This window comes from Mustela lutreola, chromosome X (assembly GCF_030435805.1).
Source record: "Mustela lutreola isolate mMusLut2 chromosome X, mMusLut2.pri, whole genome shotgun sequence".
In the NCBI taxonomy this organism is placed as follows: Eukaryota; Metazoa; Chordata; class Mammalia; order Carnivora; family Mustelidae; genus Mustela; species Mustela lutreola.
In genome coordinates, this window is record NC_081308.1 from 125,824,797 (window position 1) to 125,852,593 (window position 27,797).

Genomic DNA, 27,797 nt, shown 5'->3' on the forward strand with positions numbered 1-27,797 from the left:
CTCTGGTGTGTGCAGCAGGCACTCTGCTGTTGTGTTCTGGCTGCTCTATCCTTCAGGCCAGTTGTCTGCAGAGGCTCTCCTTGCTTGCTATGCGCAGTTTTTGGTCCCTGGCCTGAATATGGTGAGTATTAGCTAGGTGCGTTCTCGTGTGCTTATGAAATCAGACCTGATACCACCTCCAGCAGAACTGAGGCCCTGCAGAACTGTCTGATTGGAAGACCATAGTGCGGGAAGGGGTTTGTGCTGGTCTTCTTGGGGAGACCTGCTATGCTGGAACTGAGGCAGGCATGACTGAGAAGGCCAGTTCTGCCAGAGTGAAGGGAGTTGGGGCTTTTTAGGTAGGCAGTGTTGGCACTGCACTGTTTCCTGCAGAGGCTCCGCATGTCTGTGAGTGGCAGGGAGGCAAATATTTGCCAGCCGGCTCCTTTGTTCCTGGAGAGGCATTTGAGGTGAACAATGCCTCTCGGGGATGTGTTCTAGGAGGAAATAATTCTCCCCTTGTGTGCCCCAGGCACTCTTCAGATGGCTATTTCCAAAGTCTTCCCCTGTGTTGTTTGCTTGCCTTCTCTCTAGAAGCAACACAGTGTCCTGTGAGCTCTATCTTAAAACTCCAGGCTTTAAGCTCCACTGGTTGCACGAGCTCACAAAATTCAGCCTTTCACGTTTTTTAAGCCAGTGACTTTCGGGAAACATTCTCCTTGTGAGTCCCCCTGTGTGCTCCTCTCTCTCCTTCCCGCTCTCTCACTGCTCCTTCTCTACAACCAAAAATCCCTCCCCCGATAGCACCCATGACCCATTTCTCCCCTAAACCTTGTCTCAAAACTTCCTACCTTCTTCAGTGTGGCCTCTTCTTTCCCTTTAGTTGTGGAGTCTGTTCTGACAGTTTTCAGGTCAATTTCTGGGGGTATTTAGGATGATCTGATTATTACATAGCTCTGTTTCTGGGACTAGACAAGCGTAGGGTCCTTCTATTCTGCTACCATCTTCCTCTCCTGAACTTAAACTTCAGTTTAATTGAAACTTTTCTTCATCAGCTAATTCTCAAATTGCAAATGGAATGTGCTTTTTTCAGTTTGTGAGACAACAAAACGTATCTATATATTCCCACCACAAAACCCACATTAATGCTCTACTTTTCTCTACATTCACAAAAGTATTCATATACATATACTTGTACACACCTTTAACACACACACCTTTGCATCTTTGTTTCTCTTACTCAGAGAAAACCTCAAAACATCCTACTAAGTCAACCAATATTGCTCCAATTCACTGTTTTTAAAAATACTCCATAATACTCTATGGTGTTAGTGCATTCTAAATCATTTAGTTAGCTCCTTTATTTGGAGAGTGGAAAGTCATTCCTAGCTTTGGGATATCAGGAGCAAAACTACAATAAATCATTTTTTTGTGTATTTATCTAGGTATTAAGACTCTTACTTCTGTGGCAGAGGGTGAGTGGCATTTTATATTTTTCAGCAGATGAGAGGATGTATTAATTTTGCATTTTGCAGAACATTTAGACTTGCTTTTCTTTAAAAATGTTATTCAGTAGCACTAATGTGTTATATTGGGTTTCTGAATAATAGATTCTTACAAAGAGGGAAATCTGGATTCAGGAGGTTGGCTGGGATTGTAGTGGGAAACAACACCTGCAAGGGTTAAGGGAAATGTGGGGGTCGGCCGAACAAAGGACGGAGGTGAATTGCAATAAAGTTGCAACAGATTCCTCATCTGATCCCACCAGAAGCTCTGGAGCTGGGATGGCCCTTCAGAATTTTCCAAAACTGAGGCTAGGGGCCTGGGCCTTTGTAATCTTGTACCAATCAGTGGCTGGATGCTGCTACCTTTGGGCAAGATACATAACCTTGAGGGAGGCAACTTTTTAGGCCAAGGGCAATTCTCAGAGAAGATTGCAGCTGTGAGCATTTCAGCAGCCAACAGTACTAGCAGCCGGGAAAATAAGTGCCGTGGTCCTAAAGGGGTATCTAGGCAGTACACCACAGCATTCACCACAACCAGCAATTAAAAATTCAAATGAAAACAATATCTAACATTACTGAATTCTGGAAAGAAGCCAATTAATCAAATCAATTTGCTGGAAGCCAAATTTTAAAATGACAAATTCACCAAATTATTGAGGATTATAGGCTTATAGAGTCTAGATATATTTTTATTTTAAAAATGCTGCTGGATTGGCTTCCCAAGCAGCTGTAAAACTTTCATTTCCATCCGCAGTATGAGAGACCCAGAACCAGTTAATCTTGCTTTGCTGCCAGCATTTCTGCTATTTTTTTTTTTAATAAAATAAATGTGTCAAGAAGTCCAGTATGAGGCGGTAGGGAGGGACCTAAACTCTGTGAGACTGGTGAGTGCTCGCTCAATCTTAAGACCTTGAAATTCAATCCTTTAAAAGACTACTATGTTGGCCAAACAAAATATATCTGCAGGATTTGGCAAAAGAACTGCTAGGTTGAGACTGCCCTAGTTTAAAAGGAATATATATTGAGGAACAGAAAATGGTGTTTTTTTTTTTTTCCTTTGAGTTTTTTAATAAAATAATCTCATGCGGCAGGAAAAGGAGAGGGTCAGGGGTTGGGGCCGCCGCCTCTTTGGTCTGTGGCTGGGGAGGATGGGTTTGGCTCAGACTGTGGGGGCAGAGGTTGGGCTCCAAGGCCAGATCCTAGGCTTGGAGATGAAGGTGCCTCAAGCTTTGGTCTCCGCTTGAGGACAGGGGAGCGCTGTAGCCGCAGGGGCCGTTCAACAGGGGCCTGGAGCTGGTCCTCATGCACAGACACTGCTCGTCGCCCTGCTGAGAGAGGCCGAGGCCTCAGCTGGCCATCTTCATTCCTGGGGCCCAAGCAAGGGTCCTCCAGGAGACCCAGGCTCTCTGGGGAGGGGCTGACTCTTTGCGGGCTGGGGCTGGGACAAGGAGAGGGGGGCCCAGGACCATCCTGTTGGCCCCAACCACGGCCCCTGAGCTCTGCATACAGCTGCTGCCCCAGTGTCTTCCAGCTAGTAGACTCAAGCCCTTGGCCTCCTGGACTAGGTCTGCACGAGGGGTCAGCGGACACAGAGTGGGTGCGGGACTTGATCGAGATGGGAGGGGCCTCGGCGGAGCTGTCCATAATATCACCATCCGAGCCAGCCTTCTAGATCTCTTGGTCCTTGCTTTGCTTCCTCTTGCCTTCGGCACTCCCGCTGCCTCTGCTCATGCCAATCCTCTGGAGCATCACTTGTACCCGCTGTTCAAAGGATGGGGCCAGCTCTGTCTCCCCCCTCTCCAGGGGCCGTCGCTTGTCAGGTCTAGTACCCAGGGTTTCCTCCTCCTCCTCCTCAGCAGGTAGGAGTATCATGGAATAGGCTTTGCTTTCCCGAGTGTAGTGAGGCCAGCTCCTACGGGCAGGGTCAGGGCTGCTGGTGCCCCCCTCAGCCCCACCAGACTCCTTAACATGGCGGGGACGGGCTGGTGGACGCAACAGGTCTCCGAGTGTAGCCTTCCGAGTGTGTGGAGCTGCCCCAGGGCTGGTCTCTCCCTTAGGAATGGAAACTTGACTTGCTTACTAACAAAGGGATAGGAAGACCAAGTAATGTAGTCACCCATGATAGTGGTTTTAATTTGGGGCAGGATTAGAGTTTGCAGAGTGTTGATCTTAGGAACAACCAAACTAAAAATCTGTGGAGCAGATATCTATTATAGAATACCTACTTTAAGTAAAATGTATTCAAATTATGGCTTTAGCACTCTTCAATTATAAAATTCTAGGCAAGAAGCACAACTTTTCTCCTGAACAATTTTTCTTTTCTCTTCTCTTCTCTTTTTTTCCATTCTTTTGATCATGAGCATGGGGGCAGAGGGAGAAGCAGATTTCCCACTGAACAGGAAGCCTGACAGAGGACTCCATCCTGGGACCCTGAGATCATGACCTGAGCCAAAGGCAGACACTTAACAACTGAGCCACCAGGTGCCTTGTTTTATTTTTTTTTAATTTTTTAAAATTTATTTTCAGCATAACAGTATTCATTGTTTTTGCACCACACCCTGCGCTCCATGCAATCCGTGCCCTCTCTAATACCCACCACCTGGTTCCCCCAACCTCCCACCCCCGCCCCTTCAACCCCCTCAGATTGTTTTTCAGAGTCCATAGTCTCTCGTGATTCACCTCCCCTTCCAACTTTCTTTTTAAAATAGAAATCCCTTTACTGTGTTGATTAAATACTTATATTAGGTGGGTGATGGGTATTAAAGAGGGCACTTGTTGTGATGAGCACTGGCTGTTATGTGTAAGTGATAGATCATTGAATTCTACTCCAGAAGCTAATATTACACTGTTTGTTAACAAGAGTTAAAACAGAACAAAACAAGAAAGAGTTTATATTAGGTAACATTGCTAAAACTTGGAGTTCAGTAGTGTACTCCGGACAAGGACCTTATTATATATTAGTGAAGGAGATCTACAGAGCCAACAAGAAAACAGAAAAATAATTGCTATAAAGGAAACTGGCAAAACATTGAGAGACAGACACCATGTAAGAATCATGCCATCTTGTGCTAGGGAGAACAGACAGAGTGAATAATAATACTAGATAGCAGGAGAGAGAATGCTGTGAAAATAAAAATATATTTCTAGAGCCCATCTCAACTCAGTCATTGAGTAGCTCCATGACCATTTAACAGCTTCCTGGCTTGGATTTCTTATTTGTAAAGTGTGTTACTAGTGTCTACCTCAAAAGTGTGAAAATTAAATGAGTTATCAAATGTAAAGTTCTTAGAATGTTGCCTGGCACATAGTAAATACTCAATAAGTTAGCTTTCCTTATTATAACTTAGAGTTGGTGGGTAAATTGATGTCATCAGCTGAGAATGAAATTGTAAAATGAAATGCAAAGTAAGGCAACATTTTAAAGAAATTGCATGTGTTTATTATAAAAGAATGGTGCGTTCTGCAGTCCTATCTACCTTAGCCCTTTCTATACCTTGTGCTATAGAAATAACAAGAATTTCTAGGACACACAATGCTGTTTCAAGCCCATATGGTATTTCCTGAACCTAAAATGCCTTCTTTTTTTTTTTTTAAAGAATATATTTATTTATTTGACAGACAGATCACAAGCAGACAGAGAGGCAAGCAGAGAGAGAGGAAGGGAAGCAGGCTCCCTGCTCAGCAGATGGGACTCGATCCCAGGACCCTGGGATCATGACCTGAGCTGAAGGCAGAGGCTTTAACCCACTGAGCCACCCAGGTGTCCTAGAATGCTTTCTTTATTCCACCTTTCTTACCCCCAACATTGTGGGTCATCTTTCACATTTGAAGTCAGTTATCAGTGTCTTCCAAGAAACCAAATCTGCTTTTTCTTCCTCTAAGATAGTGTACTACTCCTTCCCTATGAGATCTGCACATTGTAAATAATGGACTTTCGTATTCTGATACTCTATTCTGATTTGCTTCCAGTTATTCTCCCTTAGAAGTTGTGAATATTAAGAGTGGGGACTTTGTGTTCACACCCATCTCTATTTTCAAATTTAACACAGTGAGTCATGTATAGATTTTTCAACAAATATTGAATAAAGGAGTGAATAAATGAATATTTTCTTTGGGATCTTTCATAATTGTTGGTTAACTTTCAGCAATTACATAGATAAGTAGATGAATTAATACTGCACTAAAGAGAAAAACAGGCAATCAAATCACCTATGAGAAATAATAGTAGCTGAAAAAAGTAGTAAACATTGATTGCTAACTCTTTGTATGTACATACTTAATCCACTTAACAATTCTGTTAGATAATTCCAGTTATGATTCATGTTTTCAGAAGTAGAAAATGAGACTTGAGGTTAAGCTCCTTGCCCCAGATCATAAGCTAACGAAGTGGGTGGAGCCAAAAAAATCTCCAAAACCATTTCTTGCTTTGTTAGACTACTTGAGCTTTGCATGCTACAGTAACATTGTTTTCAATTCATATTTGACATTTTTAAAAATTTTTAAAATTTCTTTTCAGTGTAACAGTATTCATTGTTTTTGCACCACACCCAGTGCTCCATGCAATCCGTGACATTTTTATGATAATTACAATAGCAGTATTCTTAAAGGATTATGGTCAAATTTGAGAATAGTCCACTTTCCTCTTGACACACAACATATTTTAGCACATTAAAAACTCCAAAGTCCTATAATGAAGGGCTTAATTGCTTAACACAGTTAATTGATAGACTTTTTTTTTTTTTTTTTTTTTAATGAGAACATTAGAGGGTTCTAGTCCCCAGTTCCACCATGGGGAAGAGGATTCCTCACATATTCAACAAGCAATCTGAAACAACTGGTTATCTTACAGTTTAACTCAATTCTGACACTATCTGCCCTGAGATAGCATCCTATTCCACAGGTAAAGGGCTCAGTTCTGTAAGACTTCTCCAACTCTTCAGACACTAATCAAAAAGCCAGGTTATCATTTGTGCTTTTGACCAACCAGCTATAAATCAGAAGTTCCTATAACCCCTTCCTTTCTTGAGTTCAAATTAATTTGCTAGATCAGTTCACAAAACTAAGCTTTTATTTATTAGAACACTAGTTGATCATAAAAGGATAGAACTCAGGAATGGCCAGGTGGAAGAGATGCATGGGCAAGGCATGGGTGTGTAGTACCACTTCCCAGCACCTTTGTATGTCTACCAAACCAACCTAGAAGCATTCTTAATTCTGTCTTTTAGGGTTTGTATGGAGGCTTCATTACATAGGCATGATTGATTAAATAATTGGCCATTGGTGATTGGTTCAACCATCAGCCCCCCTTCCCTCCCTGGAAATTGGGGTGGGACAGTTCCAACTCTCTATTCATTGTTGGTTCTCCTGGCAACCAGCCCCAAACTTTGAAATTTTTTTAGAAGTTCCCTTGTTTAACATAAACCCAGTCATGGTGGAAAGGAGCTTGTTATGAATAACAGAACCTTCATGGCTTTGATGCAGTTTCAGGAACCGAGGACAAGAGACCATTATAACAAGATGCTACAATTGTCCTTACTGTTCAGGAAATTCTAAGGACTTGAGGAACTATGAGCTGGGAACCATGGACAAAGATCAAAATCTTAAAAGAAGTATGTGTTCAGTTATTCACCTGACCAAAACGTATTTCTCATAAATCCCAATATTGCAAATACCCGTTCATATTTTAAAAAGCTAGGATTCTGAGTAATACGCTTTGGGAAGTATTCATTAATCTATGCAAATCACAAAACTTAGTCTCAGATGATGCTGTATAAAATATGCTGAGTCTGTTTAGTTCCTAAACTTTTCCACAGTCAAGAATGTTCCTGCCAAGTGGAATCCTTTAGATAGGAATAAGGCAGGGATAAGTTCAGGCTGTATGCAAAGAGAAGATGACACTTTACATAAACACAATTTTGTATGCCTTGCTGTCAGCAAAATTTTAAGTATACATGAACCTTGAACAACACAGGGGTTAGGAGTGCTGATGCCTGCATAGTTAGAAATCCACTTGTAACTTTTGACCCCCTCAGAGCTTAACTGTTAATAGTTTACTGTTGATGGGAAGCCCTACCAAAAGCAGTCAATGAATACATATTTTGTACATTGTATGTATTATATGGTGTATTCTTATACATAAGCTAGAGAAAAATGTTAAGAAAATCACAAGGAAAATACATTAAGAGTACTGGATTGTATTTATAGAAAAACAGATAAGTAGACTTCCATAGTTCAAACCCATGGTGATAAAGGTCAACTGTGGAGATAAAGAATGCTTACCACATTATGTTTGCTGACACTGCCAATGCAATACTTAAGGTAGAATGTGCCCCTATCAGAAAGCATTCATTGAGGTTTTTAATATTCATTATTCTTTAAATTGAAAAATGTATATATCTCTGCAAGGAACCAATTTATATTTCAGGTTGCACAGACATGAGACAAATGACGGAGTTGACACATAGAAAAAAACTCTACTAATGAAGAGTGTGAATCTGTGAACATTTTGTAATTTACACACTTCTGAATTTCTTGACTAACCAACTTTTATTTTTTTAAAGATTTTATTTATTTATTTGACAGAGAGAGATCACAAGTAGGCAGAGCAGCAGGCAGAGAGAGAGAGAGGGAAGCAGGCTCCCTGCTGAGCAGAGAGCCCGATGCGGGACTTGATCCCAGGACCCTGAGATCATGACCTGAGCCAAAGGCAGCGGCTTAACCCACTGAGCAACCCAGGTGCCCCGACCAATCAACTTTGTTTGAATATTGCCACATAACATTAGTGTCTACATTTAGTTTTATAGTTGTGTTGGCACCAAGCACTACTATTTAGCCTTGAATGAATGAGGACAGACTAGGTGTGGGTTTTATATCTAGGTGATGCATTTGCACTAAAAAAGGCCAAATTTTGCCATGACATGTGGTACAAAGTAAGAGTTGAGAATGGCTTGACAATAGAAAAGTGGTGGGAAAAAAAATGGAGACCTCATACAGTCCTTGGTATCAAAGGTATTATAAAGCCCAGGGATGTGGGCCACAGCAGTCAGCATTGCATACATGTTTCATACAGTGGTCTTTTTTCTACAGGTCTTATGACTTTATTGTCATTTAACTACAAATTTTATTTTGTTTTATAGTACTGTAAGAGCTATCAGAACAAGTTTGTACCTGGCTTTGTTCATACACATTTAAGTAACATTATACATTCAAAGTCCCCAGTAAAAATCTGATGTAATCTAAAATAACTAATTATGGTTTTCTGAATAGAAGATGGTGAAAGATGTAAATCCTATAGTTCAGAGGTCCTCAAAGAGGACAATTTGGAAATGTGTGGAGGCGTTGTGGTTATCACAAAAACTGGAAGCTGCTGTAATCAACTACCGTGGTTTAGAAGACAGTGACTAAAGGTCCTGCAAATGCTCAGAACAAACTTGAAAAACAGAATCGTCTTGCCAAAAATGTCAGTAGTGCCTTGTTAGATGAATTCCTGCATCGTTTTGGTTACAGTATTGTTAAAGAAAAGTTTTAGCCCAGCTCTAGCCAATGCACTGGGCCATATAATCCATACATATCAATAAAGTTAATTTGTATATTGGGGCCCACAAAACAGGGGTTGCCCTAGTCGCCTGGCCTACATCGGAAGTCTAAACCTAAGTCAGCATGCACTTCCAAGAAACACCTGTCAAAGAATCCTAACATGCACCAATCATAATCCTCCAACTCTGCTTCAGCTAGGTGGCCCTAAACTAGAAAACAGGACCTATTAGCTTTTTTTTTTTTTAAATATTTTATTTATTTATTTGACAGAGAGAGATCACAAGGAGGCAGAGAGGCAGGCAGAGAGAGAGAGAGGAGGAAGCAGGCTCCCCGCTGAGCAGAGAGCCCGATGCAGGAATCGATCCCAGGACCCTGAGATCATGACCTGAGCCAAAGGCAGCAGCTTAACCCACTGAGCCACCCAGGTGCCCCAGGAACTATTAGCTTTTTAAGGAAATCCCTGACCTGTAACCCATCATGCCCTGTTTTCACAGGGCCTCTTCTAGCATTCTAAAAAACTTGTACCATATCCTTCTAGAGCAGTCTTTCACTGCATGAGGGCACTGTGTTCCCCCAGTCCATGGATAATTTTTCCTTGAATAAGTGGTATCAAACTCATCGCCAAACTGTATTTTTGTCATTTGACCATTTTTATGCCAATGTGCCTCCTTGCTTTAATATTCTCCCATTCTCTTATCCCCTTCATTTGCAGTTCTTTTCTTTCCAACCTTGTAACATAAAGGATCCAAGTGTGTTGGTGTGTGTGTACACGCACCTGATTAGCTAAGCAATATTTAAATTGGACTGGAATTACTTGGTTTAGATCTCTAGAACTACTTCATTTTTTTATAGCTTTGGTCTTCAGGTCTGTATTTTTTATAAATTCCATAATTAATTCTGTCTAAAAGATTATGACTTTTTTGGTCCTTCACAGTCACAGCATAGGGTTCATTTTTCCTCTGTTTTATTTGCATACAGCATAAAGTTCTTAATATTTGCCTCAATTATATGATCTAGAATGGAGAAAAGGCACAGGCCTTACAGTTTTGCTTTGAGAATTATGAGAAATAAGTGAGTACCTAGTTTAAGTCAATGACTACACATAGCAAGTGGTTAATAAGACTTAGCTATAGAAAGCTATATGTGTTTTTTTTGCAATGAATGCATTTGAATTTTGATAGTCCCATTAGAAAAATGACTGACATTTTAGAGCTGAACAGGAACACAGAGTTATTGTGAAACACAGAGAGTCACCAGCATCCAATATAGGCAGCTCTAGAGTGAATCTTGTCATTTTCACTTAAATGTTTTCCTACTTTACCACCCTTCTACCCTGGAGGTGGATTCAAAAAGGTTAAGGAAATTGATGACTGTGAGCTAATTATCTCTGAGACTATTATTTACATTTATTTAAAATTTAAATAAGAGTTGAGAAAACAGGATAAGGGACCATTTATTTCTAACATTTAGAAATCACACCATATTTTACAAATGTAGAAAGTATGGTATTTTTTCAAAACCAGGATAAAAATTTAGCATCTCTGATGTTTAAATATCCACTGTAAATTTGAAGAGTAGCATGTCAATTGTAAGAACACATTTTTGATAATCTATCTTACTCAGTGGCAGTTTGGACCAAGAAAACATGGTTTATTTAGATCTTGTAAAGACATGTTTCTCCCTCCCCCAGAAATGTTTTGAAGTGAGTTGCCATTAATCTCTAAAGAAACAGAATTATGTTATTCTTAATATACTGCTTAACTCATTAAGCCATAATTTAACTTACTAATTTTTAAAAGGCTTATAGTACTTACACATCAAAGTAGACAGAATCTTTCCTTTATGTTTTATAAATCACATATGGAAAACTATGTTCTTGAAATTGCACTTTTTTGATATACCAATCACCGTGGCCTGATAGCTGGCACATTTTCAGCTCTGTATCACTGAATTTCTTTTGCATCCGGAAAGTTTAAACTACCCCTGAACTTCCCTAGTCATGCTGCCCAACTTATTATCTTTGTTTCACCACTGTCATTAAGAAATATCATCTTGTTAGATTAACCAGAACCTTTCAAAAAGATTTACTGTCACTCCTCCTATGGTTTTTCTCCTTTGATGGGAAAGAAGGTAAGATAAAGGCAAAAGGGAAAAAAAGTAAGATCCCTATACAAAATAAATACCTTAGCTTTTTTCTCATTTCCATTTTTCTCTGAGATGTATTTACAGTTTGTATTTCTAGAAAGCCTTTTTCATTACATAATGCATAAACATGAAGGATGTGTAGTGATATCCATGCTGTTTGTGGTTGGTTTGCTCTTTATGCTTATACTTTCTTGCCCTTGGCAAGAAATAAAAAGTGATTTTGCAGTTTTCTTCACTGCCTTTTTATGAGTGTAAAAAACTACTTGCTCTTAATATTTTTCATAGATCTTCTAGTAAGGCAGTTGTCAAGTAAAACATTTCCTCTCTGGGTTATTGATTTTTATGGTCACAACCAGAAGGTAGGTAATTTCAGTCATTTGACACCATATTAGGATTAAAGCAAAAAGGATCTTTGCATGTTTTCCAATGTGCATTGTATTCCAAATCAGAATGGACACGAGCCTTGATCAATTTCTGGTGTTTCCTTGCACACCAAAGCTTCTCTTGGAGCTGCTTAAGAAGTTTAAAAAAACTTTAGACACAGAGGCTGTCATCTGCTATTGCCTACAGTACAGGCAGCCCAAAGCAAATGCCAAGAGTTTTATTGGGTTCTTTTTCTCAATTTGTTATTGCATCTGGTCTCATTCATTGCACTAGATGTCAGTTGATGCAGACAGATAGAGGAAAGTGATTGAAACAGAGATTCCAAATGGCAAAGTGGGAGGCTATCTGAAAGTATTTTATGTGTTTGTATTTGTTTCCTGAAGTTTAATGAACACACAAGGCAGCAAGGATTGACAGAAAACATGTTCCAACATGGGCTGCCAGGGAGTGCTTATTGGTCTGTTATATTAGGACCAAAAAGCAGGAACACCAGAGTAACAATACCCATCTTCCCAATGAGTTGAATATAATTATCCGAGCACCTTCTGATGCTGTCTATTTCCTTTGCACTATCTTGAATTCTGTTTGGGTCCTCATCTTTGTATATGTGATTAGAATTCACTGTCACCAACAGACACATGAAAAAGTGCTCAACATCACTCAGTATCAGGGAAATACAAATCAAAACCACAATGAGATACCACCTCACACCACTCAGAAGGGCTAAAATTAACCAGTCAGGAAATGACAGGTGTTGGTGAGGATGCAAAGAAAGGGGAGCCCTCCTATAGTGTTGGTGGGAATGCAAGCTGGTGCAGCCACTCTGGAAAACAGCATGGAGGTTCCTCAAAGAGTTGAAAATAGAGCTACCCTACAACCCAACAATTACACTACTGGGTATTTACCCTAAAGATACAAATGTAGTGATCTGAAGGGGCACGTGCACCCCAATATTTGTAGCAGCAATGTCCACGATAGCCAAACTATGCAAAGAGCCTAGATGTTCATCAACAGATGAATAGATAAAGAAAATGTGATATGGGTATGTATATATATATACACATACATATGTGTGAGTGTGTGTGTATGTGTGTGTGTGTATATATATATATATATATATATATATATATATATATATATATAATGTGATATATATATGAATATTATGCAGCCATCAAAACATGAAATCTTACCATTTGCAATGATGTGAATAGGGCTAGAGGGTATTACGCTAAGCAAAATAAGTAAATCAGAGAAAGATAAGCATCATGTGATCTCACTGATATGAGGAATTTGAGAAACAAGACAGAGGATCATAGGCGACGGGAGGGAAAAATGAAACAAGACAAAACCAGGGAGGGAGACAAACTGAAAGAGACTCTTAATCTTAGGAAACAAACTGAGGGCTGCTGGAGGGATGGGGTAGCTAGGTGATGGGCATTGGGGAGGGTATGTGCTATGGTGAGTGTTGTGAATTGTGTAAGACTGATGAATCATAGACCTGTATCCCTGAAACAAATAATATACATCAGTTTTTTAAAAAGTACGAACTGAGATTTTAAAAAAAAAGAATTCACTGTCTCTCATGGTTCTTTAAACCTCATAATTCAGTGGCCACCACCCACCTCAGACATGAGGATGCCCCACAGTATCCAAGAAAAGGATGAGGGGTAATCTTTATAACATAAAGAGCCAAGAATATATCAGAGTCATGCTCTAGATGATAACAATTGTTCATGCATACTGAGAGGGGGATTAGAAGTGATGTGGAAAATCTGAAGCCTAGAAGAAAATGGAAGTAAGGATCCTTTAGCCGCATGGATGAGGCAGACATTAGTGGTTACATTCTTAGTGATTCCAACTGTTGTGTTCTAGATTCTATGTAAAAATTCTACAGGGATATTTGGCATGTGTTTCCAATGTTTAATGCACATTTTACTTGGATACTTCTGTGGTAAGAGGGACTATACTGGGTATATTTCATATAATGTTGGAAACCACGGAGAGTAAAGAATAGGCTAACCACAGTCCTATTCTTGAGGGTTATTATAAAATACACTGAATAATCCAAATAAAGTTGTAGTATAAATAGCAATGGCATGGGACGCCTGGGTGGCTCAGCTGGTTAAGCAGCTGCCTTCGGCTCAGGTCATGACCCCACCGTCCTGGGATCGAGTCCCACATCGGGCTCCTTGCTCAGCAGCGAAGGGAGCCTGCTTCTCCCTCTGCCTCTGCCTGCCATTCTGTCTGCCTGTGCTCGCTCTCCCCCCGCCCTCTGATAAATAAATAAAATATTTAAAAAAAATTAGCAATGGCGGAACAAAGCCATCATGTTTTCTTAGCTCAGTGGGAGAAAGATTCAAATTTCTATTATGTTGTGTATTAATATGAAGTATAAGGCTACAGGCTCAATTCTTACTTTTTATCAACTATTTAGACTCACACAAGGTAAGAAAGATCTGTCTCTATTAAGGATTAAATCTCTAATTTATTTCAGAAATGTGTCCTAGGAGGGTGGGTTATACTGTTGGATGGCCTAGTGAAAAATCTTTCATTGTTGAAAACTACCTGTAATGAATCTGAGAAAAAAATTTGATTAACAAATGGAAGGTTTCACCATTCCATGTCATCAATCTCATAGAAACTATCACAGAGAAGGAGAGTGCAAGTGGTCAGGAAGTACAAAGTTCCCAGGGAAGCTTCAATCCTCTCCCCCCAAAATAGTGATGGACAAGTAAACCATGGTAATCATTTTTATAGTGTATACGTATATCAAATCACCATGTACACCTTTAACATATATAATTTCTGTTTTCTGATTATACCTCAATAAAGGTAGAAAATAATTTTTGCTTTATATTGAGTGATTATCCATCTTCCTTATCCATTCCTCTATTGATGGGCACTTGGGTTGCTTCCATATCTTGGTTATTGTAAATAATGCTGCAGTGAGCATAGAGGACAGTCTCTTCAATAAATGGTGTTGGAAAAACTGAACAGCTACATGCAAAAGAAAGAACCTGGCCCACTTTCTAACACCCTACACAAAAATAAATTCAAAATGGATTAAGGACCTAAATGTGAGACCTTGAAACCATAAAAAAAATCCTAGAAGAGAATACAGGCAGTAATTTCTCTGACATTGGCCATAGCAGTATTTTTCTAGATCTGTCTCCTAAGGCAAGGGAAACAAAAGCAAAAATAAACTATTGGGACTACATCAAAATAAGCTTCTTTTTTTTTTTTTTTTCAAAATAAGCTTCTTCACAGCAAAGGAAACAATCAACAAAACAAAAAGACAACTACTGAATGGGAGAAGATATTTGCAAATGATGTATCTGATAAAAGGTTAATATCCAAAGTATATAAAGAACTTCTAGGACTCAATACCAAAAAAAAAATCATCAATTTAAAAAATGGGCAGAGAACCTGGATAGACATTTTTCTAAAGAAGACATATAGATTGCCAATAGACACATGAAAAGATGCTCAACGTCACTAATCATCTGGGAAATGCAAATCAAAACCACAATGAACTCTCACCCAATACCTGTCAGAATGACTAAAATCAAAGAGGCAAGTAAGTCTTGACAAAGATGTGGAGAAAAAGGAAACTTGGTGCACGTTTGGTGGGAATGCCAACTGGTGCAGCCACTGAGGAAAACAGTATGAAGTTTCCTCAAAAAATTAAAAATAGAAATATCATATGAGATTCAAATCAAAACCACAATGAGATACCACCTTACACAAGTTAGAATGGCCAAAATCAATAAGATAGTAAACAAGTGTTTAGAGAGAATGTGGAGAAAGGAGAACCCTCTTACACTGTTGGTGGGAATGCAAGCTGGTACAGACACTTTGGAAAACAGTGTGGAGATTCCTCAAGAAATTAAAAATAGAGCTTCCCTATGACCCTGCAATTGCAGTACTGGGTAATTTACACCAAAGATACACATGTAGTGAAAAGAAGGGCCATCTGTACCCCATTGTTCATAGAAGCAATGGCCACAGTCGCCAAACGGTGGAAAGAACCAAGATGCCCTTCAACAGATGAATGGATAAAGAAGATATGGTCCATATACACTATGGAGTATTATGCCTCCATCAGAAAGGATGAATACCCAACTTTTGTAGCAACATGGACAGGACTGGAAGAGATTGTGCTGAGTGAAGTAAGTCAAGCAGAGAGAGCCAATTATCATATGGTTTCACTTACTTGTGGAGCATAAGAAATAAAACGGAGAATATGAGGAGATGGAGAGGAGAAGGGAGTTGGGGGAAATGGGAGTCGGAGACGAACCATGAGAGACTATGGAGTCTGAAAAACAATCTGAGGGTTTTGGAGTGGAGGGGTGGGAGGTTGGGTGAGCCTGGTGGTGGGTATTATGGAGGGCACATTTTGCATGGAGCACTGGGTGTGGTGCATAAACGATGAATTCTGGAACACTGAAAGAAATTTTAAAAATAAATAAAAATTATAAAAAAAGAAATATCATATGAGCCAATAATTCCATTACTGGTTATTTACCCAAATAAATGAAACACTAATTGGAAAAAAAAAGATGCACTCCTATATTTATTGTAGCATTATTTATATTAACCAAGATAGGGGTTAAGCTTTTATTGATCATCTTTTTTCTCAGAAATACCAAATACACCAAGAAGAATGAACCATAAGATTAAAGAGGGCCAAACTAGGGACCTGTAAGAGTCAGAACTCAGGGTCCCTTATCTGTGCTTTAATTCAGGCAGTTTTGCTTTTACCTGTTTTAGATATAGGGGTTCTATGTATTACTTTTAAAAAAGCAAAATTGAGCTATTAGTAATTGATTAAAATTCATAAACCAGAAACCTAGCAAGGTGGGATGGAAGGCTGAGCATAGTAGCAAGTATTCTAAGAGACCTAGATGGAATCTGCTTGAATTTTTTATGATCTAGTGTCAGAAGGTACATAGAGGGACATCCATGGTACCCTAATGGTTTAAGCCATCCAACCTAGCCCAGATTCAAATAGAGAGGAAATGGAGCTCACCTCTTGAATAAACAAGTTTCTAATAATTTGTGGTTATATTTATAAACTGCCTCAATTGCACCATGTTCAAAGAACATGTTTCTTTGTGATGGTAAATCTTGTCATTTAGATGTGTATTTTTATAAATATTAGTTTTCATTAGGTTCACATTTTAATCTGCAAAAGCCCCCATTCCCTACCTCTACCCCTCCACAAATAAACCGATGTGCAGACATAACTGTTATTATGACATAATATAAGCTTCCCTATGGTTTTGCACCCTTGTGGCTCACACAGGCACACACACTGCTATCCTTTGGAGGTTTAAATATATCTTTTAAAGGCAGGATGTTGTTGGGATTTTTTAATTTAGTATTAAACTCTCTTTTGATCGTCTCACATTATTATAACCAGTACAGATCCATGTGCCCAGCCTTGTATACTCTTTTAGTTGAGTTTTGCTTATGTACATCATTGCTTTTTCCACACGTATTCTGTTTTCCGAAGGCTCTGAGCGCTCTGAGACCTATGCAGGGACAGTGGGTAGACATATAGGTTTGTAAGTCCAATTCCATGCTTCAATTAGCCCACTTTGATCCACAATGTAGAAAAAATTAATGGGTACTAATAGAATAATCTACCCTAGCTTATTGCCCTGCCTTGGGTCCTTCAATTGATCTGGTTTCAATTAGTCATTTCCCCCATGCTGGGGCCTAAACAATTTTTATGTCTCTGGAAGTATTTATCACAAATTTATTTCAGGTATGGTGTATAAGAATGGGTTCTGTCAATATCTTGACTCTTCCCTTTTTTCCTTTTTTTTCATGGGCTGTCCAAACCCAACCAGTTTGACATCTTGTCTCAAAATCCGCAGTTTCATAAAAGTAAATCCATCTGATCTTTTAAGAACATTTATAAATGCAATGGTATATTTCCCATTTGCCCTTTAGCTTAGAAAATCTAGTTACTATAAATGAGGGCAAATCTCTCTTGTGCACAGCATTTCTTGGATTTTACAGCATCATATTCATTATTTCTCAATGCTCAGAACACTGACATAGTTATAAATGAGTAAACTGAGAATTTAAGTGACTTGTCTATAAGTGCAGCAAATAAGCATAGATGGAGCTCAAATTCAGATCCTCTGATTTCACAAATTCCTTTCTACTATACCATCTCAATGCTAAGTTTAAGAACATTTCTCAAAGCAGAAACAAAAACAAAACAAAACAAAACAAAAAAACCCAAACAAAACAAAACAAAACACCCAAAACAAAACTGAAGATAGGGTGCTTATTGAGTCAAGACATTTTAAAAATGAGTCTAGAAAATATTTAAGCATAGCTATTGTGATTGAATGAAGAGCAGCTTAAAGTAATGTATTGACTGTATAGATTTTGAAAACCAATGACAAAAATAAACATTTATCTGGTATACATGTTTATTTTTTGAATTTAGATTATTTATTTATTTGACAGAGAGATCACAAGTAGGCAGAGAGGCAAGCAGAGAGAGAGAGGGAAACAGGCTCCCTGCTGTGCAGACAGCCTGATGCAGGGCTCGATCCCAGGACCCTGAGACCATGACTCGAGCCGAAGGCAGAGACTTAACCCACTGAGCCACCCAGGCGCCCCTTGAATTTAGATTTTTGATAGCTTTGATGCAATTTCAAATTTATGGGAAGTTGCAAGTATAGTACTAGGAATTCCTTGATTTGCCAGATTCATCAATATTTTAACACATTTTCTCTTCCTCTTTATTCTCTGTATATAAACTATGTACATGTATATGTATATAGGTATGTATGTATATATAAAGTATTACTTACACTGCTCCCTCAATCATTTAAGAGTTAAGTCACACATATGATGAGTCTTTACCCTAAATACCTTAAGAGGTATATCCTAGAATAATAAACCACAGTCAAATTACCTAAACCAGGAGATTTAACAGTGATGCAGTACTCTTCTTTAATTTAAGGATCTGAAAACTATAGCCCTCAGGTCAAATATGGACCACTGCTGCTTGTTGTTGTGAATAAAGTAAAGTTTTACTGTAACACAACCACATATTGTCTGTTTTCGAGCTACAACGACACAGCTGAATAGCTGTACTAGACTATATGACCCCACAAGTTTAAAAATATTTGATCCTTTATGGAAAAAAAGTTTTCTGACCCTTCCTTTATTCAAAGTCTGTATTCAAATTTGACTTTTTCCAAGTAGGAACCCCTTATAGTTGTTTTTCTTCATTTAGAATTCACCTGAGATAACTCATGGCATATAGTTCTCATCTTTCTTTAATCACCTTCAATCTGCAACACTTCCTTAAACTTTCTTTGTATTAAGTGACATTGAAAGTTTTGAAGAATAAAGGCCAGTTATTTTATAGAATGTCTCTTGATATGGGTTTATCTGATATTTCCTTATGATAGATTCAGGTTATGCATTTCTTTTTGTAGAAATAACATTAAAAAGATGCAGTGTTCTTCTCGATGCATCCTCTCATCAGGTGTGTGATGTCCCTTTCTCCCCTCGTTGGTGATACTCATTTTAATCAATTAATTTGGTGTTTGGTTAAGTTCTTCTAATATGAAGTTATTATTTTGCCTTTGATATTAACATGAAACTTTTTGGCAGATAAGTAAGACTGAATAAATACCCTCTTCTAAATAAATTATCACTATGATGGTGAAAAGTATTTTTCTGAAGTATTGTATGCATATTTTAATATCTTGGAAGAATGCTGAAGGACAGGCCTATGTACACAGAGTACAGAAGAAATGTTTTAAGGCCAGCATTCACTAGAAGGTAGGATTCACACAGAATGCTGAGAGCCTTATCTTCAGTGCCGTTTTTGAGTGTGAATAATGGATGTTGTACTGAAAACAGGAAACCTTGTTTGGCTGACAGGGTATTTATGGTGTAAAGTACTACAGAAATACTGAGAATAAGTTCTTAATAATATTCTTTCAGAAAACACAGTATAAAAATTCAAATACAACCCTATAAGATGAATAAGAAACTTCCATCAATTCAAAACATTTCAATATAAGGCATGACTGTCTATATGCCAGAAAGAAACAGACAACACATACAGGTTTGGGGAACAGTGATTTGCAGCAGCTGTCCATGGCCAAATACATCACTTATCATGTGGGGCTCTGAGAAGTAAGTCCATTGTTCTGAGCTGAGACATAGTCTTCCTGCCCTTGGTTAGGGAAAGTCACTTAGACTACCACTTTCAAAATGACGTCTTTAAGTAGTGGGAGCTGACATACCAAATGATTTGACTCAAGATAGTCAAAATGAAGGTCACATCACTGTCCTCAAAGTCTGATTTTGTTCAGGAAGTAATTAGAAGAAGGATGATTAGGGAAGCAAGAAACAGAACATTTTCTTCCAGTGTTATTGACTTAGCATTGATTGATGTTTTAGTTCTGTCCACTCTCTGATATTAAAAAAAGAGGATGAGTTGAAGGACTAATTTTGAGTACACTCACTTTCAAGTTCTGCTCAGTATTGGCTTGGAATAAAGCAAATAGTGAAACGATAACAGTAAAGACAAGAAGGGTAGCAGATGTTTTTTCTAGATGATAGCAGAGGGATTTCCTGATACAGAACTAAGGAAGTAGTAGGAGAGAACTCTCACAATGTACTTTAGTGATTGCAGTGTTAGTCTCCAGTTCTCCCCATTCAGATCATTAGATAAAACATTGTCTTACAGTCTTGTAAATACTGGGTTTTAGGCAATACCATGTGTAGTTTTAATATTATTTATTTTGATAACAAGTGGATAAGGTTGAAGTTTTGGGTAGTAATGGTAGAACAAGTTGGTCTCAGCTGTAGTATCCTAAAAGGGTGCTGAGGAGCCAGATTCTCCATATAATGTATAAATACAAGCTCCCTGAAAGAATAGGGATGACGTGAAAGGAACAAATTATACAGTGTTGAACCTCACCATGTCTTGGCATACACATGTAAAGATTAGTGTTAATGTTTGCTGAGTTGTTATGAGTATTCAACTGAATTGCACGTGAACTGATTACAAATTTGTATATTCCACTGTAGTTTCTTTTCCACTTACAGGAGAAAAATGTTTTAGATGCCATTGGTCACAAAAATCTTCATTTAGCTTCTTTGGAAAGTGGTTAATTTTTGAAGGGTGTAGTATCAATTTAAATCTGGATCATGAGTTTCATAATTATCCAAGATGCAGATTTGATAGGAAATTAATTTGGACATTTTGCCATTTGTAATTATTTGTTTTAATTATTTATTTTCAGCATAACAGTATTCATTATTTTTTCACCACATCCAGTGCTCCATGCAGTCTGTGCCCTCTATAATACCCACCACCCGGTACCCCAACCTCCCACCCCCCCGCCACTTCAAACCCCTCAGATTGTTTTTCAGAGTCCATAGTCCATTTGTAATTATTTTAAGACTGAAAATATCTTCCCATTTCCAATTACTGACAGGCTGCTTTTAGAAATTCAATTATATATTCACTTAAAAGATTTATGAGAGCCCATGGAACAAAAATTTTTCTAGAAGCTGGTAAAGCCACCTAAAGACAGCGTAGGTATTGGGGGTATTCAGGAAAGGTTTCAGAGTTCCTAGTCTGAAGTAAGAAATGAAGAGAAATGAAAATTTTAAAACTGGTTCAACAATTCACTATTTTGCTTTCAATTTAAGATTTCCACAAAATAGTTACTTATGATACTTTAAAAGCAAGTCCTTTAAATAGTTTCCAAATGATTGATGTTAAGTTTGAGGACTTGAGGGTATTGCTATTTATCTTGATTTGTACCAGAATGATACTACTAAGCAACAAGGCCTCATCAGAATTCTCAATGAAACAAATGCAAACACAGGAAATGCTATAGATTACTTTTTTAAAAAATTAATTTATTAAAAAAAATTTTTTTTATAAACATGTATTTTTATCCCCAGGGGTACAGGTCTGTGAATCGCCAGGTTTACACACTTCACAGCACTCACTATAGCACATACCCTCCCCAATGACCATAACGTTCCCCCCACCCTGGCTATAGATTACTTTTAAAATTATGATGGTTTGGAAGACAGGATCTGCAGACAGATTGCCTGAATTCCAATCCTGGCTCTGTCATCTACTACTTGCATAGTTTTAGGTAAATATAAAAAAAAAAAAAAACCCTAATACCTCTGTAAAGTTTCTTACTCAATAATGTTATTAGGAGAATTAAACAAATATATGCAAAATATTTGTAAAAATGGCACAAAGAAAGCACTTAATAAGTATTAGTATTATTATCAAATGCAGAGAAACTATACATGTGAGAAAATCCATAGTCCAAAAAAGTTTCATCACTAAAGAAAAATGAATGAAAACAAATGAGCTGAAAATGCAATTCAAGAAGTTAAAAAACAAAAGGAACCATGAGAAATGAATTATTAAATTTAGCAACATGAATTATTGCATTGAAAATAGAGATTAAAATTAATCCAAGCATTGGCACATCAAAAAGAATGAAAATAGACAACTTGGTAAAATCTAATTATGAATCAGAGAAAACACCAGATAAGCTGTCAAAATTTGAAAGGAAATAAAATTATTTTTAATAATGGTGAATTTTTTGTTATCAATCATCACAGTCTTATAATTTGCCTCTGGAAAAAGTAGGTTCTTCATCTGGAGACTAAAACCAAGTCATGCAGTTGAGACATGGTTTCCTTGTATTTGACTGAATGACAGTGTGAATAGCTGGTTGGTGCTTGGAGAATGGTGAGTGAGATGGCAGGTAGGTGAGGGTAGGGAGCAAAGGTCAGGTGCTGGGAAGTTGTTGCCGTCCTTAGGAATGTGACAGTATTTGGAATAGAAACTTGGACTTTGCAGTCTCGGCAAGGTTTTTCTTTCCGATTTATTCTTATGTATTTCTGAGTCCTCCCTTAATTCTGAATAAATATTTCAGAATGCCAGCCTAACTTGGCTAGGTTATGGAAACAAAAGGAATAGGGTTAAGACAGAGACATAGAGGGGCGGTATTACACTTCTGAAACTGGATATGATGGAGGATTTTTTTTTAAGATTTTGTTTTTAACTAATATCTATACACAACATGGGGCTTGAACCCACAACCCCAAGATCAAGTGTTGCCCATTTAGACAGGTTCCCTTGTATATGATGGCAGTTTTAAAGAATTCTAAGGGTTTTGGTGAAATTCAGGGGGCTGTGAAAGACTTTTCCCTTTTAATTAGGCAATTACTTGGTAGTCATTTTTGTAGTTTCCAGCACCCAGAAGAGTGCATGCCACATGGTAAGTGCTGAATACATGATTGTTAAATGATTGAGGCCATTTTTATATAGGCAGATGAGGTGATTCTTCTATCTTACCCTGTTAATGGTCCTGTAGTGGAGAAACTTATGGGAGAAATGAGAGAAGGTGGTTTCCATGTTTCTGTTGCTTTTTAGCAAGGTTGCTCTACTCAGTCCACCAAATATGCCTGTTCCCTGCATGCACTGGTCTTTTGCCCTTGGTGATATTTTCCAGGCACGTGTGTGCAAACACTCATCTGTAATTGAATAGAACTTTATTTATCAAATACATTCTGTCAGAGAAGACTCTGGCTGTAGCAACTGGAGCCAAGCACCATCCTCCTGGAATGTTCTAGGTAGGAATAACTTTGGCACTAATAACTCAGTTACTAGTGTATCTACAGGATCCAAAACAGCAATTTGAATTTGTGTGTGACTTATAAAGACTTTGCAGGGTGTATTGCTATTTCCACTAGTAGCACACAATTACATGTGCATTCAGGCCTGTAACCTTGCCTACTTGAAAGATTAGTGGCCATTATTTCCTTCCCAAAATAAAAATGTGTATTTCTAGGTGATACAATTATGTGGGAAGCACCTACTGCTGGGAGATGAGGTGGAATCGATCTACCCATGATAGGTAGACCACAGATAGTCTACCTATCATGGGGAATATGGCTAGAAGCACCGAAGAACCCATCCCTGAAGGCCAGCCTCAAGGGGTCTACCTAAGACTGAGGTTGGATTAGAATAGAAACATTCTCTCCATACTGCTAACTTATCAAAGAATAACAACAGCATTTACCACTAGGTAACTGGCAAAATCATGGAAAGAGAGACTCTCTGTATGGAACCAATGTGCAGGGACAGCTGAAAGCTGAGACAGAGCACAATCATAGAGGAAAAACTCTTCAGCAACCTCAAGTACTCAATAATGTGGACTAAAGGGAATCTTTGTGCACTGTTCGTGGCAATGTAAATCGATACAGTCACTATAGGAAAGAATGTGGAGGTTCCTTAAAAAATTAAAAATATAACTGCTATATGATCCAGCAGTTCCACATCTGGGTATTTCTCCAAAACAGTGAAAACACTAATTTGAAAAGGTATATGCACCTCTATGTCCTTTGCAGCATTATTTACAGTAGCCAAGATATGGAAATAAACCAAGTGTCTACCGATAGATGAATGGATAGAGATGTGATGTATATACACAATGGAATATTACTCAGCCATGAAAAAGATAATATCCTGTCATTTGCAACAACATAAATGGATCTAGAGGGTATAATAGGTATAATGCTAAGTCAGAAAAAGATAAATGCCATAGCATTTAACCTATGTGGAATGTAAGAAACAAAACGAAGAAGAAGACAGTACTCTTTTTTTTTTTTTTAACACTCTTAAATATAGAGAACACACTGTGTTTACCAGAGGGGAGATTGGTGGAGGATGGGTGAAATAGAACAAGGGGATTAAGAGTACTATTATCTTGATGAGCACTGAGTAATGTATAGAATTTTTGAATCACTATTTTATACACCTGAAATTACGTAACACTGTAAGTTAACCATAATGGCATTAAAATTTCTAAAAATTAAAAATAGAATTATTGTGTTATCCAGCAATTCTGGATATACACACAAAAGAATTATAAGCAGGGTTGAAGACATATTTGTATACCCATGTATATCGCAGCATTATTCACAATAGGCAAATGGTGGGAGTAATCTAAGTGTCCACTGATGGATGAATGGATAAATAAAATGTGTTTGTGTACAATGGATGTCATTCAACCTTTTAAACAGAAAGGAATTCTGACAGATGCTACAGCATTGTGAATCTTGAGGTCATTATGCTATGTGAAATAAATCAGTTACAAAAAGAAAAATACTGTGTGATTCCATTTATATGAGGTACCTAGATTTGCTAAATTCATAGAGACAAAGTAGAATGGCATTTGTCAGGAGCTGTGGTAGGGAGGGGATGGGAAGTTGTTCTTCAGTGGGTATAGAGTTTGTTTTGCAGTATAGAAAGTTTTCAGATTACTGACATAAATGTGGGTTAATATTGCTTAAATGTATGCTCAGAAATGGCTAAGAAGGAAAATTTCATGTCAGGTATATTTTGCCACAAAAATAAAAAGCAGGAATGACTATATTATTATCAGATAAAGTATATGCCATAGCAAAAAAAAATTACTAAAGGCAAGGATAACCATTACATGATTATAAGAGTATCAAAGATATATCTACTCTGTGTGTCAAACAAGAGAGCTTCCAAATAATGCAAAAACTGGCAGTTGAAAGGAGACCTAGCCTAAGCCATAGTTAGCATTGGACTTCACATAACCAATACTCAGTAACTGATAGAACTACTAGACAAAATCAGCAAGAATAGAATAACTGAACAATACAATGACCAATAGAATCTTATTTATGTGAACATAGAACATTCTACTCAACAACACAATATACACTTGTTTCATGTGTCTACAGAACATATACCAAGAGAGACTATATGCAAGACTGGCAAAGATAAAATTAGAGGAGACAAGGACCAATATCACTACAAATCCTGTAATTACTAAATGGATAATAAGGGAATACTGGTAAGAACTGAATGCTCCTAAATTTGAAAATTTAGAAGAAGCAAATCTGTTCCTTGAGAAACCACCAATTACCGCAGCCCCCCCAACAAAGTTATATAGGCAATATAATAAATCTTTTTTTAAAATTTTTTCAATTTATTTATTTTCAGAAAAACAGTATTCATTATTTTTTCACCACACCCAGTATAATATAATCAATCTTATAACTAATAAAGGGACTGAATTTTAGTTCAAGAAAGTCCTGAAGAAAAGTATCCAGGCCCATGTGATTTCACTGGAAAATTCTACCAAACGTTTAAAGGGGAAATTATAATCTATACCATAATATCCACGAGAATGGGGCATTTTATATCTCATTTTATGAAGGCAGTATTGCCTGATAACAAAACCACAGATTACAAGAATAAAGTGGGTAGAATCATCCTACTTGGTATTAAGGTTTACATTGTAGCCACCATAATGAAGGCAGTTTGCTGAGATATGGACAAAGATCAATGCATAGAAACAGACTATGAAAATGCACTTGAGTGAAGGAAGAAAAACTATTGGCCTTTTTAACAAATGCTCCTGGAGTAATGAGATCTCCATAGTAAAACAACTAAATCTTGGCCTAAATTACATACCTTATACAAAAATTAATTTAAAATGGATCATAGGTTGAAATGTAAAGCTGTAACATTTTAGAGAAGATGTTTAGCACTGAAGGCCAGGTGAAAAGTTCTTAGACCTGACACCAAAACTTGATCCATAAAATTGTCCTCATCAAAATTAACAACTTCTGCTGAATGATCTTATAAGGATGATGAAAGGCAAGCTACAGACTGAGAGAAGATGTAAATCATATATCTGATGAAGGACTTGTGTCTAAGATATATAAAGAACTCTTAACATTCAACAGAATAAAAAAAACTCAGAAAAAGTAGCCATAGGTGTGGCTCTGATCAACAAGTAGGATGTACCTGTACGATTCCTTTATTTCTGGGGTTGTTCTATCATTGTTGAAAAAGACATAGAAACTAAACTGAGGAACTCCTAAAAAAAAAAAAAGTACAAGAACTAGAGAAGGAGATGCAATGACTTAAATAAGAGCAGGTCAACAATGATAAGAACTCAAACATTAGAGAAAATTCTTCAGAAACTGGAAAAACTAACTGTACATTTGATTTTAGTGCCAGTGGTCGAAGCCATGTAGCTCTAAGGATAGTCTATCTGGACTAGAGATACTAGGGCTTTGCCAGTCGGGAAAATGCAAACAATATTACTGAAAAAGAAGCTGTTTGAGGCTCTAAGACTTGACCATGAGAAAGCAGACATTCAGCTCTCTCCAATGAGGGTCAGCGGACAAGGGTGTTAAGTGCCTTTGGACAATTAATTTCTCTTGACCTTTGTTCTCACTTTCCAAGGGGAAAGAAGTCAGACGATTTTAAAAGAAGTCCACAGTGCAGCTAAAAAAAAAAATCCATCATAGCTGCATTTTCCATCTGGTGTTCTCTCCAGACATCCATATATTGGTCTGGGCTTTTGTCAAATCCAGTTTCAGTACTAGGTTCAGCTGTCTTGAGAAGACTTACTGCTATTTTTCCCTTTATGCTGATTTAGATGTTGTAACCATGAATTATGTGGCTCAGAGGTATGTTGGCACATATAATTTCAAAAACTTGTGTAAAATGGATGTAGCCAATGGAATGATTAATTTTCAGTAGACTTTTCCATCTGCCCAAATACAACTAATAGTCCAGAACCTGGGTGAGGAGAGACAGAACTAAATTGCAAGAACTTTTCTAGTTATTTCAGTTTGGAGTGATTGATCAGAGATTCCTTTATCATAAATCCTGTTGTATGACGGTTATCTTCTTTCTGATTGGCCAAGGAATGGAGAAACCAGAGATTATTGATGAACTGAATGAACATGGATGAAAAATCCCTAGAAACCTCAATACAGTGGGGATGTAGAATTTTCTCTAGTCTTATATGACTTGAAGTTTGAAAATATTAAGTGGCTTTATTACTGGGAGGGTCAGGAGTTCAATGTCACCCACCTCTAACAACATAAGCTAAAAGTAGTGTGAAGATTCACATGTCGTATTGTATTCTGCAAGTACTGGACTGTGATGCAGTGCCCTAACGGATATTTTCAAGACCAAAGATGGAAATTAAAAGCATTATTTAACTATAGACAACTTGCCAGGATCTAGGAGACAACAGTAGTAGAAAGGAAATATAAACAAAATATTTACTGTAAGAAGTCCTAGAAATTCAAATGATCAGTTCTTAAAGGAAGTCATAAAGTCCTATTAAGGAAGTTCTTTTTGCTTAAATAAGATTT

General features: G+C 37.7%; 1 protein-coding gene and 1 pseudogene across 1 annotated transcript; one reads left to right on the forward strand and one right to left on the reverse strand.

The window, feature by feature from the left end:
* Positions 1-2,588: 2,588 nt before the first annotated feature.
* Positions 2,589-3,457, reverse strand: LOC131821094 (capping protein, Arp2/3 and myosin-I linker protein 2-like). The gene has a single exon (XM_059156854.1). The coding sequence runs from the start codon at positions 3,126-3,128 to the stop codon at positions 2,589-2,591; it is 540 nt and encodes a 179-aa protein (XP_059012837.1). The 5' UTR covers positions 3,129-3,457.
* A 5,296-nt stretch (positions 3,458-8,753) lies between these two features.
* LOC131821095 (tRNA pseudouridine(38/39) synthase-like) lies at positions 8,754-27,596 on the forward strand (annotated as a pseudogene).
* The last annotated feature ends 201 nt before the right edge of the window (positions 27,597-27,797 follow it).

Excerpts from the sequence above, each read along its gene's own strand:
- LOC131821094 (XM_059156854.1), bottom strand. The coding sequence starts at position 3,128 with ATGGACAGCTCCGCCGAGGCCCCTCCCATCTCGATCAAGTCCCGCACC.